The sequence below is a fragment of the Topomyia yanbarensis genome, chromosome 2 (assembly GCF_030247195.1).
Source record: "Topomyia yanbarensis strain Yona2022 chromosome 2, ASM3024719v1, whole genome shotgun sequence".
NCBI classification, from domain to species: domain Eukaryota; kingdom Metazoa; phylum Arthropoda; class Insecta; order Diptera; family Culicidae; genus Topomyia; species Topomyia yanbarensis.
The window spans coordinates 20096890-20114667 of record NC_080671.1 but is presented as its reverse complement, the minus strand read 5'-3'; the positions used below and the strand labels follow the sequence as shown (position 1 = coordinate 20114667).

The window sequence follows — 17778 nt, the reverse complement described above, 5'->3', positions numbered from 1 at the left end:
CGCGTTACACATATTATTTTTCAGAAACAGAAATTTACTCACCAGCGCCGAAAAAAGAATAAACGTGCTCCTGTACAAACGACAGCACCAAAACACTTGAAATTACGTCGGTACATTGGTGACCTAATACCCCACAAAAATCACTATAGATGTCGCTACTGCGCATAGTAGCCTTTTCATAAAAGGCACTCGGTCAACCTGCCCCTTCGGCCAACCAGCTCCCCTATTTCGTTAAAATGACGCGAAACAAAAACTGCCTTCTCGGATAAATAGTTCTCAGACAAATTGAAATATTTTTTGTGTAGCACAGTACAAAGTATAGAGTGCACAGTGTGCACTTACCTAATACAGAAATTCAAAATTTGTGCAATTCAAAAACTTATCATTTAAAAATAACAAGCGGGGTCGTGGGTCTTTTATATGTTTCCTTATGTAAACAATAGAAATAATATAACGAGTTTAAATGGTTGTCCGGCAGATCTCGCGCAAGCGTTTAGCCATTGCATGTGGAAACCTGTTTACGAGGCGAGGAAATATTTTTTTCCTCACCAACTATGTTTTGGGAGGGGGGGATGTTCACTTCTATCTCGCTATTGAACATTTGCGTGTCATCATCCTAGTTGCTGCCTTTATGGTCGCGAATATCTGATTTCTTCTTTGCTTCTCGCCCTCAATAATTGCCCTTCCGAATGGATTCCATTTCTCCCAAAAGTGACATTAATCTGCGAGTAAGCGGTATCCGATCTTGTAGCGGAACATTGATTTTCTCATCGTCCGTATATGGGAGGATCATATCATATTGTCACACACAACCATGTGTTTTAAGTTGTTCGAAATGAATGGTTTTGTCTGGGCTTATTTGTTGAGCGGTAAATGCCTGACATGGTAGAACTCGATAAAGGCGGCTTCCGGAAGTCTAACCTCCATTTACACCTTCAGGAAATGTTCCACATTATGAATGTTCTGTCCTATGCAAATCGTCAATAATTTTATAATCATCGTATTTGGCTGGAACACCACTTGTTGCTGCTGCTACTCACTGATCTCGGCAGATTACTACAGCAACAATTATAGTAACAGTTTATTTTATTCTTCATACAAGGTACACCATATAAAAGGTACTATTTTTGTCGTTCGCTTCGCACTGGCTCAAGCAAAAGCATAAAGCACACTGAATTTCATGACCATTGCCTTTGGTTGTTTCGAAATAGCCTTCTTCAACTTTTTCTCAATAATTTGTTCATGCCAAATGAGCAACAAATTTTGTTAAAAGTCGCCGGTTTTTAAAATTCATTTTTGAAAAATTTCGGGAGGGGCTTTAGCCCCCTAGCACCCCCTCTGGCTACGTGCCTGCTTCGGTGCTTGCGAAAAGGCACGCCGACGTTTTGGTGACTCCGCTTCTTCACATCATTCGAGCATCTCCTGCCGGTCATTTTTTCCATCTTGCTGCAAATTCGTGAATAAGTTATTGTAAACAGTAGCTAATCGACGATCAACATGGCTTCAAATCTGGACGTTGAACAGTAACTAACCTGCCCTGTCCAACATCCTACATAACAGAGAGTATTGAACGTCGCGCTCAAACTGATATTTACACTGGCCTCTCGCTAAAATGACGAAATTTGCAATCAACGGTAGTTTTAGCAGTTATTTCAATTCTAGCTATCAGCACCTATCAGATAGAGATATAATTGTTTTTTTTAGATTTCAAGGCACCCAGTCTTCGTCAGGAATAGCGCAGGGAAACGACTAGAGACCGTTAATGTTTCTGATTTACTTTGCCAATGATTTCTCGCCGGTCCTTCGCAGATGAGCTCTAAATATTTCGTTTCATCCACTCAAGGGTTGCAGATTATTCCAATAACAGCTTGAAACCTTCGCTGATTGTGGTGTAGCAAGAACCGCGTGTTTGTAAATCCGAAGAACCCGGTAAATGAATTCTTACGAGACATTCTGAGACCCCAGAATTTTTTATGACTGTCAAAAACCTGGGAAGAATTTTGCCAGACAGCGAGTGATAACGGCGGTCACCCCACTAAACCTGCTCTTTTTACATTTCTTATAAAATAAATGCTTTTATTTTGTGTCAATCGTTCATGTGTTATTCCTTTGTTGCTTTTTTCGCTTGCCTTCGCCGTATAAAGGACGATTCAGACGATACATCAGCTTCCGTCAACGTCAACGAAATGTCACCGTTCCGTCAGGATAAGTTACATGCAGTTAAATGGAGGCATTCACACACAACATCAACGGCACGGAATGTCACCGTTCCGTCAGGATAAGTTAAATACTTTTCTCTTGCGCTCGTTCACACGTGCCGTACGTCAAAACGTTCCGTGCCGTTGATGTTGTGTGTGAATGCCTCCATTTAACTAAATGTAACTTATCCTGACGGAACGGTGACGTTCCGTTGACGTTGACGGAAGCTGATGTATCGTCTGAGTCGTCCTTAACTGACCAACGCAGGTCTGCTGCAAATGACCTTTTCAATCCCCGTTGAAAAAGAAAAGGCGTTGAATTAATTCGTGATGAAAACAAAATATTTTGCTCTGCAAAAACCGATTGAGGTTAGGTATTTCGTGATGAAAACAAACCAATTTCCTTTGACTTGAGTTTGCATCTATGGTTGTAAATGAGCTGTCAGAAATCCTAAAATCATCAACTGTCGAGGCGCCAATCGATCCGGAGGTACCAACCACAATTACTTACATCTCTTTACAACAACCTTCGCAGGGCTTCTTATCCTTCTTGACACTACTCGTTCTTATTTATCTGCTATCTAGTTCTGGTTCCTTGTCGGCGTTATTTCTCTCGATACCGATGCCCCTTTTCGCGAGCCAGTTAGCTGTTAGCCACTCCAATAGAGAGCTCATTGGCGGTGATATTTCTCCAGACAAATATATTCCGATTTTCTCCAACTTCGTGTTGTTCGTTCGTGTTATTGCTCCTTAGCTCCCATTGCTAGCAGTGTTGTGTAACTGGTCTAGGCACAACAAATCACAAATTGTCTCGGTGACCGCCTGGCCGGTCGCACCAAACCCCCGACTTAAGCCGAATTTACACCTATCCGATCCGTTTCAGTGCCGGTTCAGTTCCGTGCACGGACGCCAAAATTCTTTCATACACTTCAAATGCAAGCATTCACACTTGTCCGGGACGGTCCCGTGCCGGACAAGTGTGAACGCTTGCATTTGATTTGTATGAAAGAATATTGGCGTCCGTGCACGGAACTGAACCGGCACTGAAACGGGTCGGATAGGTGTAAATTCGGCTTTAAGCCGTGCAAGGATTTCGCAATATTGCGCTCCATTTTCCGCTTCAGTGCTTACTGAACCTTCAGGTCACGCAAAACCGCTGGCTTGTGCTCTCACCTTTCTCCAGAAGCGCCAAGATATTAGCGCTCGGCTGTAATGCCTGTATCCGATGATGGACTTCTTCGCTTCGGAGTGAAACCAACGGTGATCACTAACCACTACTTTACTACTTTCACCATGGTTACCATAAATGAAATGATACGGCTGTCATTTTCTGAGCATAGCCTACTTACATTAGGTTTGTTCTAGTACACGGAAGTTGTTCTGGAGCAAACAAGAGCAAAACATACTTGCTCCTTTTTACTGCGGTTTGCTACCAGAAGAAAAAAAAAGGATAGAATACAGGAACGGTTTTCTATCTGTTTGATCCGGAGTACTTCCAGTTTCTTCTGGCACTGGAACAAATCCATTCGTTGACAATTCACAGGTCTATCGTCACCACAGATCGAGAGATAATTGTGAGTAAAATGATTGTCAGGCACCACCATTTACTTCTATATCAGGAATGCCCACGGAAGCTACTCGCGAGAGTTGATGTTTTCTGCTTTACTTTAATGACGTATATTTAGTGCTGAAGACTCCTCTCCGGTTCTTTGCATACGATCTCAAAATATTTCGTTCCATCCGTTCAATCGCGAATTGCAAATTTCTCCAGCAATATAGCTTGAAACCTTCACTGATTGTGGTGTAGCAAAATTTCGAATGACATTCTGGTAGAGCTCTGCCTGATATGGTCACCCTAGGACTGTGGTAACATTGCCTCGCTGCTGACTAGAGAAAGTAATCCATGATTTGGCAGACGTAGAAAAAAATGTGTCGTCGCAGTGATTTGTCTTGAGTAGTACGGAACAGAATTGATAAATCGAACATCAGTCCGTGTGGAATTTGACCTTTACTGTACCTTGCCTTTGACCAACTAAAATCATGGGATTGATTAAAATTGAACACTTGAATAGCAAGGGGAATTATTTTTAAGGAAAAATTTTGACAATTCTCTTCCCCCTTACTGCCGGGGCCACAAGCAGTGAAGTAATATTAGGGGGAATTGAACATACAGTCACATACTTTATGGTCACTCCCTTTTACCACTGGACCACGAGAACAAAGCGTACAAATATGATTTTCCTATCGTCAGCAGACAAATAACGGTGTGCTTAAAATACTCGACCCAAAGATAATAAAAAAATATATCCACGGTCGGAATCGTAACCGAACGTTAGCATCAGTTACGAATGGATTTGTGGGTACTAATCTTCCTTGAGCTACTAAGTTTGTAATGCAATGAGATGAAAGCATTCAAACAGGAAACCTGTCAAGGATAAACACAACAAAACATGCTGTTTTGTTGGTTCTCGTTAAAATACCCTTTTTCACGGATGAGAGGGAAATGGTCGGGATTTGAACTCACCACCCCTTCCTTCTAGCGAAATGTAGGGTGGCAACAACTTCATAGCTGTCGTCTAACGATACCTCAATGACTCAGTTAGATGGCATTATAAGTTGTGCAGGGTGATGAGCCCATTTTGACCATATTGAGCAAAGTGCGGCAATTTATTTGGTGTTGCATTTTAATTTTTCTCAATTTTGTGTCTTCATTCCTAGGAAAAACCAATATGCCTAAAATCAACATGAATGAAGCTACTGCTATGGCCTGAAATTTCAAATGAAATTCATTTTAGAAGATAAAATTAAGCTCTATGATTTGTTCACAATTTATTAAAAAACTTTATTCCGATGGCAAAATGAGAAGTTTTCAAATCAATCATAAAGATCAAAATTTTCACTTTCACTAGTTGAAGAACTCGAATCGCTACACCCAATCTCTGAATCGTACTCATCGGTATTCATTTTACTCTGCTTCAAAATGCGTGCCTTGTATTTAGCGTATGCCGGTCCGAAACGTGCTACGTCAGTCGGATTAACGCCTTCGTCATCGTCTTCGCGATACTCGTAGAGATCGTCATCTCCGTCCCCAGGTGGATAAGCAAAGCCACTACTGTCTCCTCCATTGGCATAGTCTTCATCGTCTGAAGAAAGCTCGTTTTCACCATCTGTAAAAATCACTACCGACCAGTTAGTTTTGCTTTATTATGCTGCCTTAAAAGGAACATAAGAGGGCCTTACACGTTCAATATTTTTGTCAATACTAGACAGTATTGACAAAAGTATTGTACGTGTAATCGAAAAAACTTGTATTGACGATGTGGATTTCAAATGGGATTGAAATATTGTAACAATATCGTCAATACGCGCACTGACAAAAATATTGAACGTGTAAGGGCCGCTATACAGAATGCTCCGTCACTGCTACAGTATCGCTTAACGGCGTTTTCGTTTTTTCCTGGTGCTACACCGGTGTAGTGCAAACAAAGAGGCAGACTGATTACACCCAAGTTTGACTGATGGCATTTTCGTTTTTGATAGTGCCCTACACTGGTGTAGTCGGTGATACACTCATTCAAACTTGGGTGTAATCAGTCTATCTCTTTCTTTGCACTACACCAGTGTAGCACCAAGAAAAAACGAAAACGCCTTCGTTCGAAAAAGCGTTAAGTTCTATAACCGTCAGGTACCTATATCTAAATCCTGGACAGCACGCCTCATATCATCTTCGTCCACACTGTTTGCGTCACCAAAAACGTCCTCATCCTCATCCGGATAGTCGTTCCGCCAATTGTTCTCGTCGTTGGAATCTTCCGATTCTTCATCTGAGGTATTTTCGCCATGACATCGGTGGCTCGAATAAAGCGGATCGTCATAAATGGCAACACTGCGTGTAAAAATAAGGAGATAAAAATAAATGTTCTACTTTATCGGCAGTTCCATGGACAAAGTGCAGACAGACCTATCTGTGAAATCGAAAAATGCAAAACTTTCGACCGGGGCTAAATCCATATTATTGATTGATTAAAAACGATTTTTGCAATATACTGAAACACAGCCTTCTTTTCTTTTCAAAACATTACTTTTCGGGTAGATTTGATGATTATTTTAATCAAATTCAGTGCCACATTTCGCTTCTATTCGTACGACGTTCTAGTACCGAATTAGCACGTCCATTGAGCCTTCAGCTTCCCTGTACAAAATTCTTAAATATTAATCCACATCTACATGTACAGAGAAGAAATAATTCAATACTTGCCTATAATCTTCAGTCTTACCTTTAAAAGTACAGAAATTACAGTGGGTTTAGTAAGAATACGAAATTTCTCAAATTCTCTAGTCAGCAAAACACAAGACCATTTTTTGCGTAACTTTTCCATTTCCCACTACGAAGAAAAGCATTGAATTATTTTTTCCCTATATTTCGTACTATAAAAGGAAAAATAAGATGTGTACTGTACGGTAATTATCTCTAATGAATATACTAGGGCACAACTAGACGTAATAAAACTATGAAAACGAATATCAGTTCACAGTTGAAAAAAAATGCAAAACTGAGCTAAAGCATCTCAAAACTTTGAGCAGTCGAGTATATTGTGTCTGTATTGCATTTATCCACCAACTCTCAGATGAACGAGAAAAACGTATAGTACAAATCTTCTATCAAAACCAACCTGATGTCCTCCAAGTTCTCCGGAATGTAGGGGATGTGTGTTTGTTGTTCGCTATCGTCTGCAACGTACAAATCATACACGTAGCTCGACTCATTATGAACTGGTGGTTTTTGTGTCGCCCCATCACTGCTGGCATCGGTTGTCGAAAACGATGATCCCGCAGCTACTGGCTCAATGTCTCGCTCTACGTCAACGATAGTGGTTCCTTCGGCCCCATCTACCTGACTCAAGGAACGTGTACAATTTACGATTCTGAAACGATTGTTCTGCGCATTTTGTCGTGTTGCTGCTCGATTCCGAGATGCGATGGTGGGACGATGGACGCGGGATATCGCTTCTTTGGCTTCTTCCTTCGATAGGCGCTGCTGCAGGTGCGGATGTATGTTATCCGCCTAAAAAGATCGAACGATCAATTGAAAGGGAAGATGACCTATGTAACAACGCAATACCTTTGTAAACGTTCCAGCAAATTTCAAGACGGTAGATACTTCACCAGCAACGTCACCACCACTACCAATGACTTCCGGCAATTCAGTTCGTTGCCTTTTACAGTTTAGCACAAATGCATTTAGAGGATCTTCATCCACTCGTCTTTTAAGCCGAATCACTGCTGCCATGCTGATTCGATAAATGAAGGAAATTCAAAACGCGTTCCAATGTTATTTTTTGTTTGGGTATGTTTAAGGTTAGAACACATATATTTTGAGCAGCAATAACAAAGTGGTCCTTATTTACTTATACTACAACATATATTGAGCAAATACACTCAGTTGGCAATTTTGTGTATCACTTTTATCCTAGCACTTTTACTGGACATTTTATAAAGCAGAATATTTAAGAACAAAATGATGCTGCTTGAATCTTTGATGAATAATAATTTCAATAATTTTCTTCTTGTGGATTTCGTTTGTCATTTGACGTAAAGAAGTATTTTAAAACTCGTATAATAACGACTATCGGCAGTGTTGCAAGTTTTAAGCATTTTAGGTACGATTCATGCAAGACATCAGCTTCCGTACAAAAAAACGACAACCCAAGGATAAACATTAAAGATATTAATCTAATGAATAAATTATAGAAAATATGTGGCTCATTTCACACTTTTAGAATGGTCCCTCCAGATATAACTGCACTTTCCGCTTGATGGCGCTTCAGTTTTATGTTTCTGTTGAGAGTGTACTTAAAAAAGAGAATAATCTACGCAGGTCTATATGTATAGACAGTTAAACATAGTTTGTAAGGAGCAAGATGAGGATGTGACAAATCGTGACAGAAAATTGCTTTTGGAGTCCTTTTGTTCTACGAGCAGTCATGTATTTTTTTGCAAAATACAACAAATAGGTTTAAAAAATCCCCTCGGAATATTTGATAAGCAAATATGAAACGTTTTGTTTATACAGTCGTGATTCGCTGGTTGGGCCACAGCCCCTGTCCAACTAACGAATTTGATTCGGTAGTCAGACCGACTGACAGGTATCAAAAACTGTCCAAAGGAGACGCTAGTAGTGTAAACGCGTCTGTTCACATCTCTAATTTTTGTAAATTTGACATCAAATTTTGACATCAAACTAGCGGAGGTCCGTATAAAAAGCGGTCCAGTTAAAAAGTGATCAACCAGCGAATCACGTCTGTATCGACATAATTACATTTTTTTGCAGGAAACTATTTATAGAAAGTGTATCGTTGGCTAACGAAGGACGGCTCCCACCTTCCTACATGAATGTGTAGCATATGTCAATCATTGTATCAAACGTTTAAATACCATTTCCAATGTGGGTCATTCAACGATAGAATAACCGTTGCCTGGTATAGTATCAAACATAAAATTTATCGTTTTTCCATTCTCGATCATACAAACAATAGGATTTTAAGAACGGTCACCATTCCAAAATATGCTTTTTTCCATATGCGTTTTTCAATATACCATTCAAGAACCATACAGTTCATGGTGATATGCATATTTTAGATCTAGCGATGCGATTATGGAGAAAACAAATTTCACTAGGGTAAACTGGTTCCCTTTCACCTTTTCAATTCTATCGATTAACAGAAGTTTTATTTTGTTACGCATCAGCTTCTGAGGAAAGCTTCGTTGACACAAGCGGACTGTCGCTTTATCCAACTGAACTACCACCGTTGTATTGTAAGACAAGGATATTTAATCATGTTAATCTGCAGGTTAATAAAGCAGGGTAAACCTATATATAAATAACAAAGGCTACCAGAGCACTAACCTCTGACGCAAAAGAACAATGTAGTATACAATCCTCGACAAATATATGATTACGGAGGAAAAACCAACTGTCGAAGTTCTCTTTCAAGGGAAATTCCGGACAAACCTTTGCTGACCGGACACAGTTTACAGCATTCAATGAAAGAGAAAACTTTTCTCTTTTGTTTACTACTGTTTCTGCACACAGAAAAAAATATTGGTAAAAGTAAGAGTGTTCCGCTCTTAGCAAAAAACAGCCAGCGCCAACTATTAGGTTGAAAGTAAAACTTTTGAATTAATCAAGAATAATAATCAAAGTGAAAGTTTTCCTTTTAAGCAAATGAAGAATAGTACTCAAATTAAAAGTGTTATTTTTAAACTAACAGTATGCGTTGGTTAGTTTTTTGCTAAGAGTGAAAAACTCTTATTTTTACCAACATTTTTTTTCGGTGTGTGTGTGTGTGTGTGTGATTGGCTAGTAACCGTTTGTCTGGAATATTCACTCACAGTGAATTTTGACAGTTGGCTTATAAGCCCTAATCATATGTTTGTCGAGAATAGGGATCTTTAATTTGGAAAAATTGTCGAAGTTTTTCATATGTATTGATAGCGGGTGCCCTAAAAAGTATATCCATATTGTTTTTAAACCTAAATTATTATTTTTTGAATTCTAAATTTAAAAAAAAATTAACTTCGACTAACAAACTAGCAGCAAATACAAATTAAATATGCCAAGGTTTCATACAAATGGTGAATCACTTTTTGGCTCACCAAATAGCCTGCTTCGACTACCCAATTCGCCTGTATCAAATTGACAGATTAGTATTAGTGAACGGAAATGAAAATGGACACGTTTCTGATCTAAAGCGGACCCTACACAAGACAAAAATATTGTCAATAAATATATTGATAAGACTGCTTCAATCCATCAATCCCATTTAAATTCTACAGAATCAATATTTTTAAGATGGCCTTACACCATCAATATATTGATCAATATTTCCGCTCATGTAGGGTCCGCTTAAGGGTGCTGTGCTTTTATCATCACAAACTCGGACACTGCACCATTTTAACAATTTGAAAACCCTATTTTTTGCATATGTTTGGTACGAAGCACACATTCCTGGCTGGATTCTGGATAAAAGTAAGCAGCATCGGTTAGTTTAACCGCTTCTGTCAGAAACGGTTGTTGCATTTGAGCGAATTCTTTGCCAGAATTCTTGAACCAATGGCGCAGAAACTCTGCCAGCATCAATTTCGCTTTGCTCAACTTTTGCTAACTTTCTGCTTGCCACGGTGACTGGGTAACAGCTTGCAATCCCAAGCTTCATCTGCCAACTATAGTAGATCTGATGATAAGGCAACTTATAAAATCGTACTAGTCTCATGGCTTTGGATATGTTATTGTCCTGAAAGGAAACAAACTAAAAATGTTTTTTCAATAGTCTCGGGCTTAGAAATGAAAAAAAGAATTGAGATATTAAGGTATATCGTCGCTGTTGTGCTATCTTATGACAAACGCCATTTTGGGGTGAACTGAGTTAGATATGCCATGTTACTAAATTTTAAAATCTCCATAAAGTCGCGTTTTCAGAATTTTGAAATTCTGCTGGGTTACTGAGATATAGCGAAACACGATTATGACAAGCGCCAATTTCTCGAGTGATCGAGTTGTGCTATCTTATGACAAAGAAAAAAGAGACAACATTCTTAGTTTGTTGGCTTGCTATAAGCCGAAAAGCTTATAGCAAGCCAACAGATGTCTCTGATGACATAGGTAATTCCTATGCAGATCAATCATAACCATTTGCTAGGTTCTTGTCTCGGAAGCAAAACTTTTCCTACCATAATTTTTTTCTGGGAATGGTTGGCTTATATATTTATGATTATTGAACAAATTTCCTTTTGAGATTTCCACTTGTTTTGGAAAATATACCGAAATGTAGTGATGGATTATGCAAGAAGAACATTTGTTTCGTCTAGTCACCTGTCAACAATAACATTGTTTGATATACATTGTCTCTAAATTGTCAATGAAACCAATTTTTGTTCATTGTTTTTCCTGAATAAAGGAGGAAAATTGGAAAAACTTTGTGTTCTAATGCCATCATTTTGTAACCTGATATTGCTGCTATCACATGGAAAAGTATGATATTGGACATAGTGATCTATAACGCATAATTTCACGAATCAGTTATAATTCATTTTTATATGAAATCTTCTGTACACATTTGTGACACGTTATACATATTTTATCATCAATACACAGTTATGACACGTATGTGAGCGACTTTGGTTTACATTTTAAGCAAAAACTGTAAATATAGTCAACCGATCTTCGCACAAATCGAGAGTTTACTTCAGAAAAGATAGAAGCATCGAATGCCTTCTCCGAAAAGCTTCTAACATTTATAAATTTTAAGATATTCAATCTCAAACTTTAAAAATCGTTTTTCTCTAAAAGTGCTAAATGGCGCTTGTCATAAGATAGCACAACAGCGACGATATATGATATATGATATATGGTAGATATATGGAAGCCAGCAACGCACGCTTGTTGCTAGGCACCGACGCGCTTGTTTACATTGATAAAAAATGGAATTCGAAGTGAAAATTCAAACGCACAAATGAGAGTTTTCGGACATTTTCCTTCGGTTATCTGCACATTGGCAGAAAATTTTATGTTTTGTTAGTAAACGATTAAAGTTTCGCGGGTGTTTTTTTTGCAGTGGTGTGTGATTAAAGTGCATTTGAAAAAGTGCACTGAAAATGAGAAGAAGAAAAATAAGAGTGTTTCGAAAAGAAACCCTAAGTGAAAAGAGATGATATTTTCGCACAAATTAAGAGCTAAAATAGAATTCCGTCAAAACCTCAGTTTGATTGTATAGAAAAATGTTGTAGCTTCCTCAAGTAGCAGTTTTGTGGTACATCGGCAAAGTTAGTGCATTGAGAAACGTATTTTTATATTTTCTCATCTCAGATACACGATTAGGCAGGGGAGAGGGGTGTGTGCGGCGTAAGAGCTATGTTGTGGCTCGCCTGTATAATGTCCTTAAATCACAGCAATAATCTGCACAATAAAATGCCATAACCCGCATACCCCTAAAGATCCCTATTCTTCAATATAGGATACATGGAAAATATTACGTTTTGGAATGGTAAATAAAACTAGTATGGTAGTTTAATAGTTGAATTATAATGATGGAATATTTCAGTACTATTCGCAGCATGGTGAGTATAATATGAACAGGGAGAATATGGAGAGACGAATAGTGTGCCAAAAATTCCTTATTGAGCAGACCAATCGAGCAAACCATATAAACATTACTCAGTTGGAGGAGATGAGACGTTTCTGATAAGCTAATTATTTCTTGTTTACTTCTTCTGACGTTACTCCGAGGGGTGCGACGCCCGACAATATCGTTAATTCAATCCAACATCAAACAAATCGGATTAACGAAAGACGGACGAGTTTTTCTGTTCGCAGGAGTAGACTTGTTGACAGAACCCACTGCTGAATTGTAAAACAAACGTCTAATGGATTGCCTATTTGTTGAAATCATCATAAGGAATGGGAGTGTTGCCGTTTTCACTGCTTTTCACTATTCATCTCTCTACCTATTCTCTCTATATATGAATAGTTAGGAAAAATAGTTCAAAGCAGGCAACTACGCCCCTATCTCTACATACAGAGTTTGACAATAGGCTACATCGATTTTCCACCGATCGATGGGGGTCAGTTTGACAACGTCAAAATCATTTGAAATGTCATCAACAGACAGCAGTTGAAGTAAACAAAAGATAACCATGCACACTTACTTTGATTTGATGCTAACAAAAGTGCTCCTCGTTCGCATTGTTGACTACGATAATATGACATCATGTCACCCTCTTGGCTCAAAGCGTTTCTGGAATGATATTTATTTGTAGGGGTTTGTCCCTGAGCAATCTACACAATCAATTCAGTTCGGTAATTTCCGCACAGTGAACAGTCAGTAAAATTTTTCAACTGATAGCTCAGCAAAGTCGCCTTCATTTACTGATTTTCAGTATATTTTCCAAATTTCAGATCTTTTATTCAAAACGTCGTATCTAGAATGAGTGACTCTCTTTGTTTACTTTCTCTTTCAATTTTTACAGCATCACCACAGAGAACAGACGTCCATCTTGAGCATTCAACTTGTGTAAAATCTCTAACGGTTTCGAAGGTAGTTTGGATATCTAAACCAGGTGCGCTACTGTCGTCATGTTTTTTTGTGGCTGAGTGCTACAGAATTGACAGCGGTTATTTCTCTACCCAGTCAAACTAGTCCGGAACCGATTCGGACTTCCAGCATGAATTCCAGTTCAAATGCGTCAACCGATAGAGTCGGAATCGGTTGTTTTCTTTGTGCTAGATTCCATGCTGAATTCATCCAGGATTTCGAACCGGTTCCGGAATCGATTTGACGGATAGTTGGGATAGGTTGGTGTGGCGACGCTAGTGTTTTTCGTATATTAATTCAAATGTTTACACGCGTTTTTTAAATATTTTTGTTCGATCATGGATGTCTGTTCTCTGTGGCATAACTATAGCACTTTTCACTTATTTTGCAGTACAGATCGAAAGACGGTGGTTTTGACTAGCATATTATGCAAAGTGTTGAGCGACAAATATTAAAGCGGCCGAGTTATAAACAGAAGAGAGTAAACAAAGAGAGTCACTCATTGTAGATATGTCGTTTTAAATAAAATGTATAGAATTAAGTGTGAATTATTGAGCTTATCATTGTGTCTCAAATGTTGTACAGTGTACCATTTTGTTCAGTATCACCCGTTTAAATTTATACCAGTTCAACCAAATTGTTTCTGCTGCTAGCAGCACTGGCATCTGACATGTGTAATTGAAGATAAACAAAAAAACGCAAATTTTAATGAAACCCAATATCAAGTTTGTTTTTTAATATTTGTAAACCTTTAAATACTTGTGATTGTTAGATTTCTTGTGCTTACCCGATTACGGTTACTTTGCAATGTGCTCATCTTCGTACTTATCAAAGTGCATAATATGATCGACGATAGAGTGCTTCGCACCAGTGAAAAACTGTTGGATCATCACTGCAGCGAAAACACTAGTCAAGACATAAATTACAATAAAAAGAAAGGAAACTAATCGCGCAGATAGGTGCGGCGGCGATGATAACAACAAAATATTTTTTCCTCCTTATATTGATCGCAGCTGGTTTGGTTTTTATTGTCCTGTTCCACTGGTTTGCATCAAACTATAGTACCGAGGAACGAAAGGCTGTCCATTATGAGTCAGGTACTTTAAATGAAAAGTATTTTTTTTTATGCTTGTATTTTTAATTTTTCGTTCTATACTAGTCAATACCGATAGACTGATGATGCAGACTAATGCTCGTCACTGGCAAACGATGAGTCATCGGGATGATCCGTCTATGAAAACGGTTAATTTCGACGAGCAGTTGGTTATCATTTACAATCGTGTTCCAAAAACTGGCAGTACCAGTTTCGTAAACCTTACGTACGATCTTTGCCGGAAGAATGCATTCCACGTGCTACACATCAATATCACCGCCAATATGCATGTAATGTCGCTACCGAACCAAATTCGATTCGTGCGGAACGTAACGGCTTGGGAAGCAATGAAACCAGCTTTCTATCACGGCCATCTAGCTTATTTAGATTTTTCCAAGGTTGGAGTTCCGACAGCAAAGCCGCTGTACATAAATCTGGTTCGAAAACCATTGGATCGATTGGTTTCATATTACTACTTTCTCCGCTATGGAGACGACTACCGGCCTCATCTGGTGCGCCATCGAGCTGGCGACACCATGACTTTCGACGAATGTGTGACCCGACGGAAACCTGATTGTGACCCGGTCAATATGTGGCTCCAAATACCGTTCTTTTGTGGGCATGCTGCAGAATGCTGGAAACCGGGAAGCACTTGGGCCTTAGAAGAAGCCAAGAAAAATTTAGTTAACGAGTACTTTCTCGTTGGGGTAACTGAAGAAATGGATGGGTTTGTGGAACTGCTGGAGCTTGCATTACCAAGGTAAAACATGCAGTATGTTATCAATTAACGTTACTAATATATTGTGTTTAGATTTTTCAGAGGTGCTTCTGATTATTTCCTCAAGTCTAACAAGTCGCATTTGCGCAAAACAAAGTCCAAAGTTGACCCTTTGCCGGAAACTGTCGCCAATATACAGCAGTCCAATATTTGGCAAATGGAGAACGAGCTGTACGAGTTTGCACTGGAGCAGTTCCATTTCGCTCAGCTGAAGTTGCACACGCCAGGCAAGAGCATTATGCAAGATTTCTTCTACGAGAAGATTAAACCAAATCAAAACGTCGCTGGAAGAACATAGTCACCGCTCTTTGGGGGCGTAACAGTGGGTTTCATGATTTTCTAAATCTCAAAAACGGAACATAAGGATATTGAAATTGAATGTGGGTTAGTAAGCTAATACTGTTGATTAATTGTAACTATCTTCATTAAAAAATGGGATGAAAGACGTATTTGGGTTCAAAATGAAGCTACCAAATGAGTGGTTAAAATGTATGTGATTAATAGTAGAATGATTTGATGTTAGGTTTAGTAAGCAGACAAAAAACAAATATCTTTTAGTGTTTTGTGAAATAGTACCTTCAGTTTACCTCATAGTAGCCTTTTACGTTCATTCCACATCACGTTGACTGGATGGTTTATTGAAAATTGTCCGTTTATGTGCAGCAGCCAGCACGGTTCTAACTAAGGCTAATTTGAATAAAAGACACTTTTTATGACCGATAACGTACATCAAATACAAAGAAAGAAATTACCAGGTTTGTTTAGAAAATATTAAAAAAAATACTAAAATATGGTTGTCCCATCCGTTTGGCTCAATGAAAATGTAAATCTTTAACAGCGTTTTTTTTTGCTTGCTGTTTTTCAATATGGGACACTTATGCTTTTATGGGTAGCTTTCTTGGTCCATGAAATGGCTCAACCTGTGAGCTTTGATTTAATTCTCGACTCTTCTCTTGCTTTTCGTCTCCATCTATTAAGTTGCCGTTTAGCTCTCGTCCCAGTGAGTTGTTTAGTTGCTGATTCCATGAGCCATTTAGCTCTCGTTTTCCTCCTGCAATCCTCCTGCAGCAGAAACGAATGAGCTTGGCGTCGAATTGGCAATCCAACCTAGGTGCTTCTGATAATGGCACAGCACAGAAAGCAGCTAAGGTGCACGACACCGCTCTACTCCGAATGAGAGTTTCCCGACGGTGGAATGTCTCCCAACACCGATACCCGCTTCCGTGACCCATTTAGCTGCTAACTTTATCGAGATCTACTCGGATATTATCTGGCGGTGAATTACCCCTCTCCGACTGAGAGTTCCGTGGTAGCGAAATTTCTCTCAGTACCGATGTTTGTTTTGTGAGCCAATTAGCTCCCCCCTTCGTCCCGACCTACTCGGTAAAGTCTGCTCAACGGGTCAGACATTAGGTGCTGAGGCCTGTCCAGCGATTCCAGGTGGAGCGTAGCTTCCGGTTCACTGAAGATCCAACAACCCACTGCTAACTATTCGACGCGATCTACTCGCTCTAATCCCCGGCAGTGGATCTAGCCTACTCACGAGATACTCGACACGGTGTCGAGGTCGGTCCAGTGATTCTGGTGAAGCCAGACGTCCGGTTCACTGGCGCCCCGACGACCCGAACCCGGTGTTACGTCGCGTACTACTCAGCTGGTCCCCGGCAGTGGACCTAGTCTACGGAGAGTTCCAGGCGGCAAAATTTCTCCCGAAGCCCGATTTGTGGTTTCAAGGCGGTTTTCTAGCCGACGACGCTACTTTGTTGGCCCACTTTCTCTGCAGCTTAAAGTGTATACTCGTAACCACTCTGTTAACAGCATCTCAAATATGCTCGTCGTGGCACATCTCTTCGACGATATTGTCAACTGTCACAAGGCATACCCCTTCGAACTTCTTCGAACCCTGGGGCATTCGAAGACCACGTGGTCCGGTGTCTCTTGCACGTTCACGTACTCCAAAGAGGTGACGCAGATACTTCCGGAAGCATCCGTGCTCGGACAAAAACTGCGACAAATGGAAGTTCACCTCGTCATACTTCCCACGCAACGACGCCGACACATTTGGGATGAGTTGGTGGATACACCTTTCTTTCTCTGCGTTGTCTCACTTTCGCTGCCACATAGCTAACGAGTCCGCTTTGACGAGTCGCATTTCGCTGATAGCATTCCACGTCCTCAACCAGAGTGATGCAGATAGAAGTCATCTCGGTAATTACGTATACCGCCGCTTCTCCTCCTATCACTTCTGCCACGAGTTCCTAATACACAGTTATTTTTTTCTGCCAAATCTCAGATTTTTTACTGAGATCTCAGTAAACAATTTTTTGATGAGATCTCAGTAGTGACGTTTCATAGCTGAGACTCGGAAAATATTTCACTTAAAATCAGCAAACAAATCTCACTTTACTAAGATATCAGTTTCTAAATCTACTGGTTACACGGTTGTTGGGAAATAGCCGAACCGAAGTCAGTGTGTAGGCCGAGCTTTCTTGGGTCCTTCTTTAGCTCTAACAGCATCTCACCTTTCTGAGTGCGGTTGGTTCTTACTACAGCTCCTAGAGCTTAGGATCCTTGTTTACCATTTTGATGATCGCAGCGTACGTCACGCCGACTAGAAAG

At 39.7% G+C, this 17778-nt stretch overlaps 2 protein-coding genes across 3 annotated transcripts; one reads left to right on the top strand and one right to left on the bottom strand.

Moving 5' to 3' along the window:
• Positions 1-5025: 5025 nt before the first annotated feature.
• On the bottom strand, positions 5026-7772 carry LOC131679281 (probable RNA polymerase II nuclear localization protein SLC7A6OS). Of its 2 annotated transcripts, none has more exons than XM_058959985.1 (4): positions 7321-7772; positions 6872-7263; positions 5888-6084; positions 5026-5377 (listed from the first exon to the last, which is right to left on the bottom strand). In XM_058959985.1, exons 1-4 carry the CDS (start codon positions 7486-7488, stop codon positions 5073-5075), a joined length of 1062 nt encoding a protein of 353 aa, XP_058815968.1. In that variant the 5' UTR covers positions 7489-7772; the 3' UTR covers positions 5026-5072. The 2 variants fall into 2 exon arrangements, with proteins under 2 accessions (XP_058815968.1, XP_058815969.1); XM_058959986.1 differs by having other exon boundaries at positions 5027-5365.
• A 6183-nt stretch (positions 7773-13955) lies between these two features.
• LOC131679279 (heparin sulfate O-sulfotransferase) lies at positions 13956-15882 on the top strand. Its single transcript, XM_058959984.1, has 3 exons — positions 13956-14385; positions 14448-15141; positions 15193-15882. The coding sequence occupies exons 1-3, from the start codon at positions 14259-14261 to the stop codon at positions 15455-15457; spliced, it is 1086 nt and encodes a 361-aa protein (XP_058815967.1). The 5' UTR covers positions 13956-14258; the 3' UTR covers positions 15458-15882.
• The last annotated feature ends 1896 nt before the right edge of the window (positions 15883-17778 follow it).

Bases quoted from the DNA above. Each gene is read 5' to 3' on its own strand.
- LOC131679279 (XM_058959984.1), top strand. From the start codon at position 14,259: ATGATAACAACAAAATATTTTTTCCTCCTTATATTGATCGCAGCTGGT. The intron at 14,386-14,447 runs GTACTTTAAATG...GTTCTATACTAG, and splicing joins GGCTGTCCATTATGAGTCAG to TCAATACCGATAGACTGATG. The intron at 15,142-15,192 runs GTAAAACATGCA...TATTGTGTTTAG, and splicing joins CTGGAGCTTGCATTACCAAG to ATTTTTCAGAGGTGCTTCTG.
- LOC131679281 (XM_058959985.1), bottom strand. From the start codon at position 7,488: ATGGCAGCAGTGATTCGGCTTAAAAGACGAGTGGATGAAGATCCTCTA. The intron at 7,264-7,320 runs GTATTGCGTTGT...CGATCTTTTTAG, and splicing joins TTGCTGGAACGTTTACAAAG to GCGGATAACATACATCCGCA. The intron at 6,085-6,871 runs GTTGGTTTTGAT...TTTTACACGCAG, and splicing joins GAGAACTTGGAGGACATCAG to TGTTGCCATTTATGACGATC.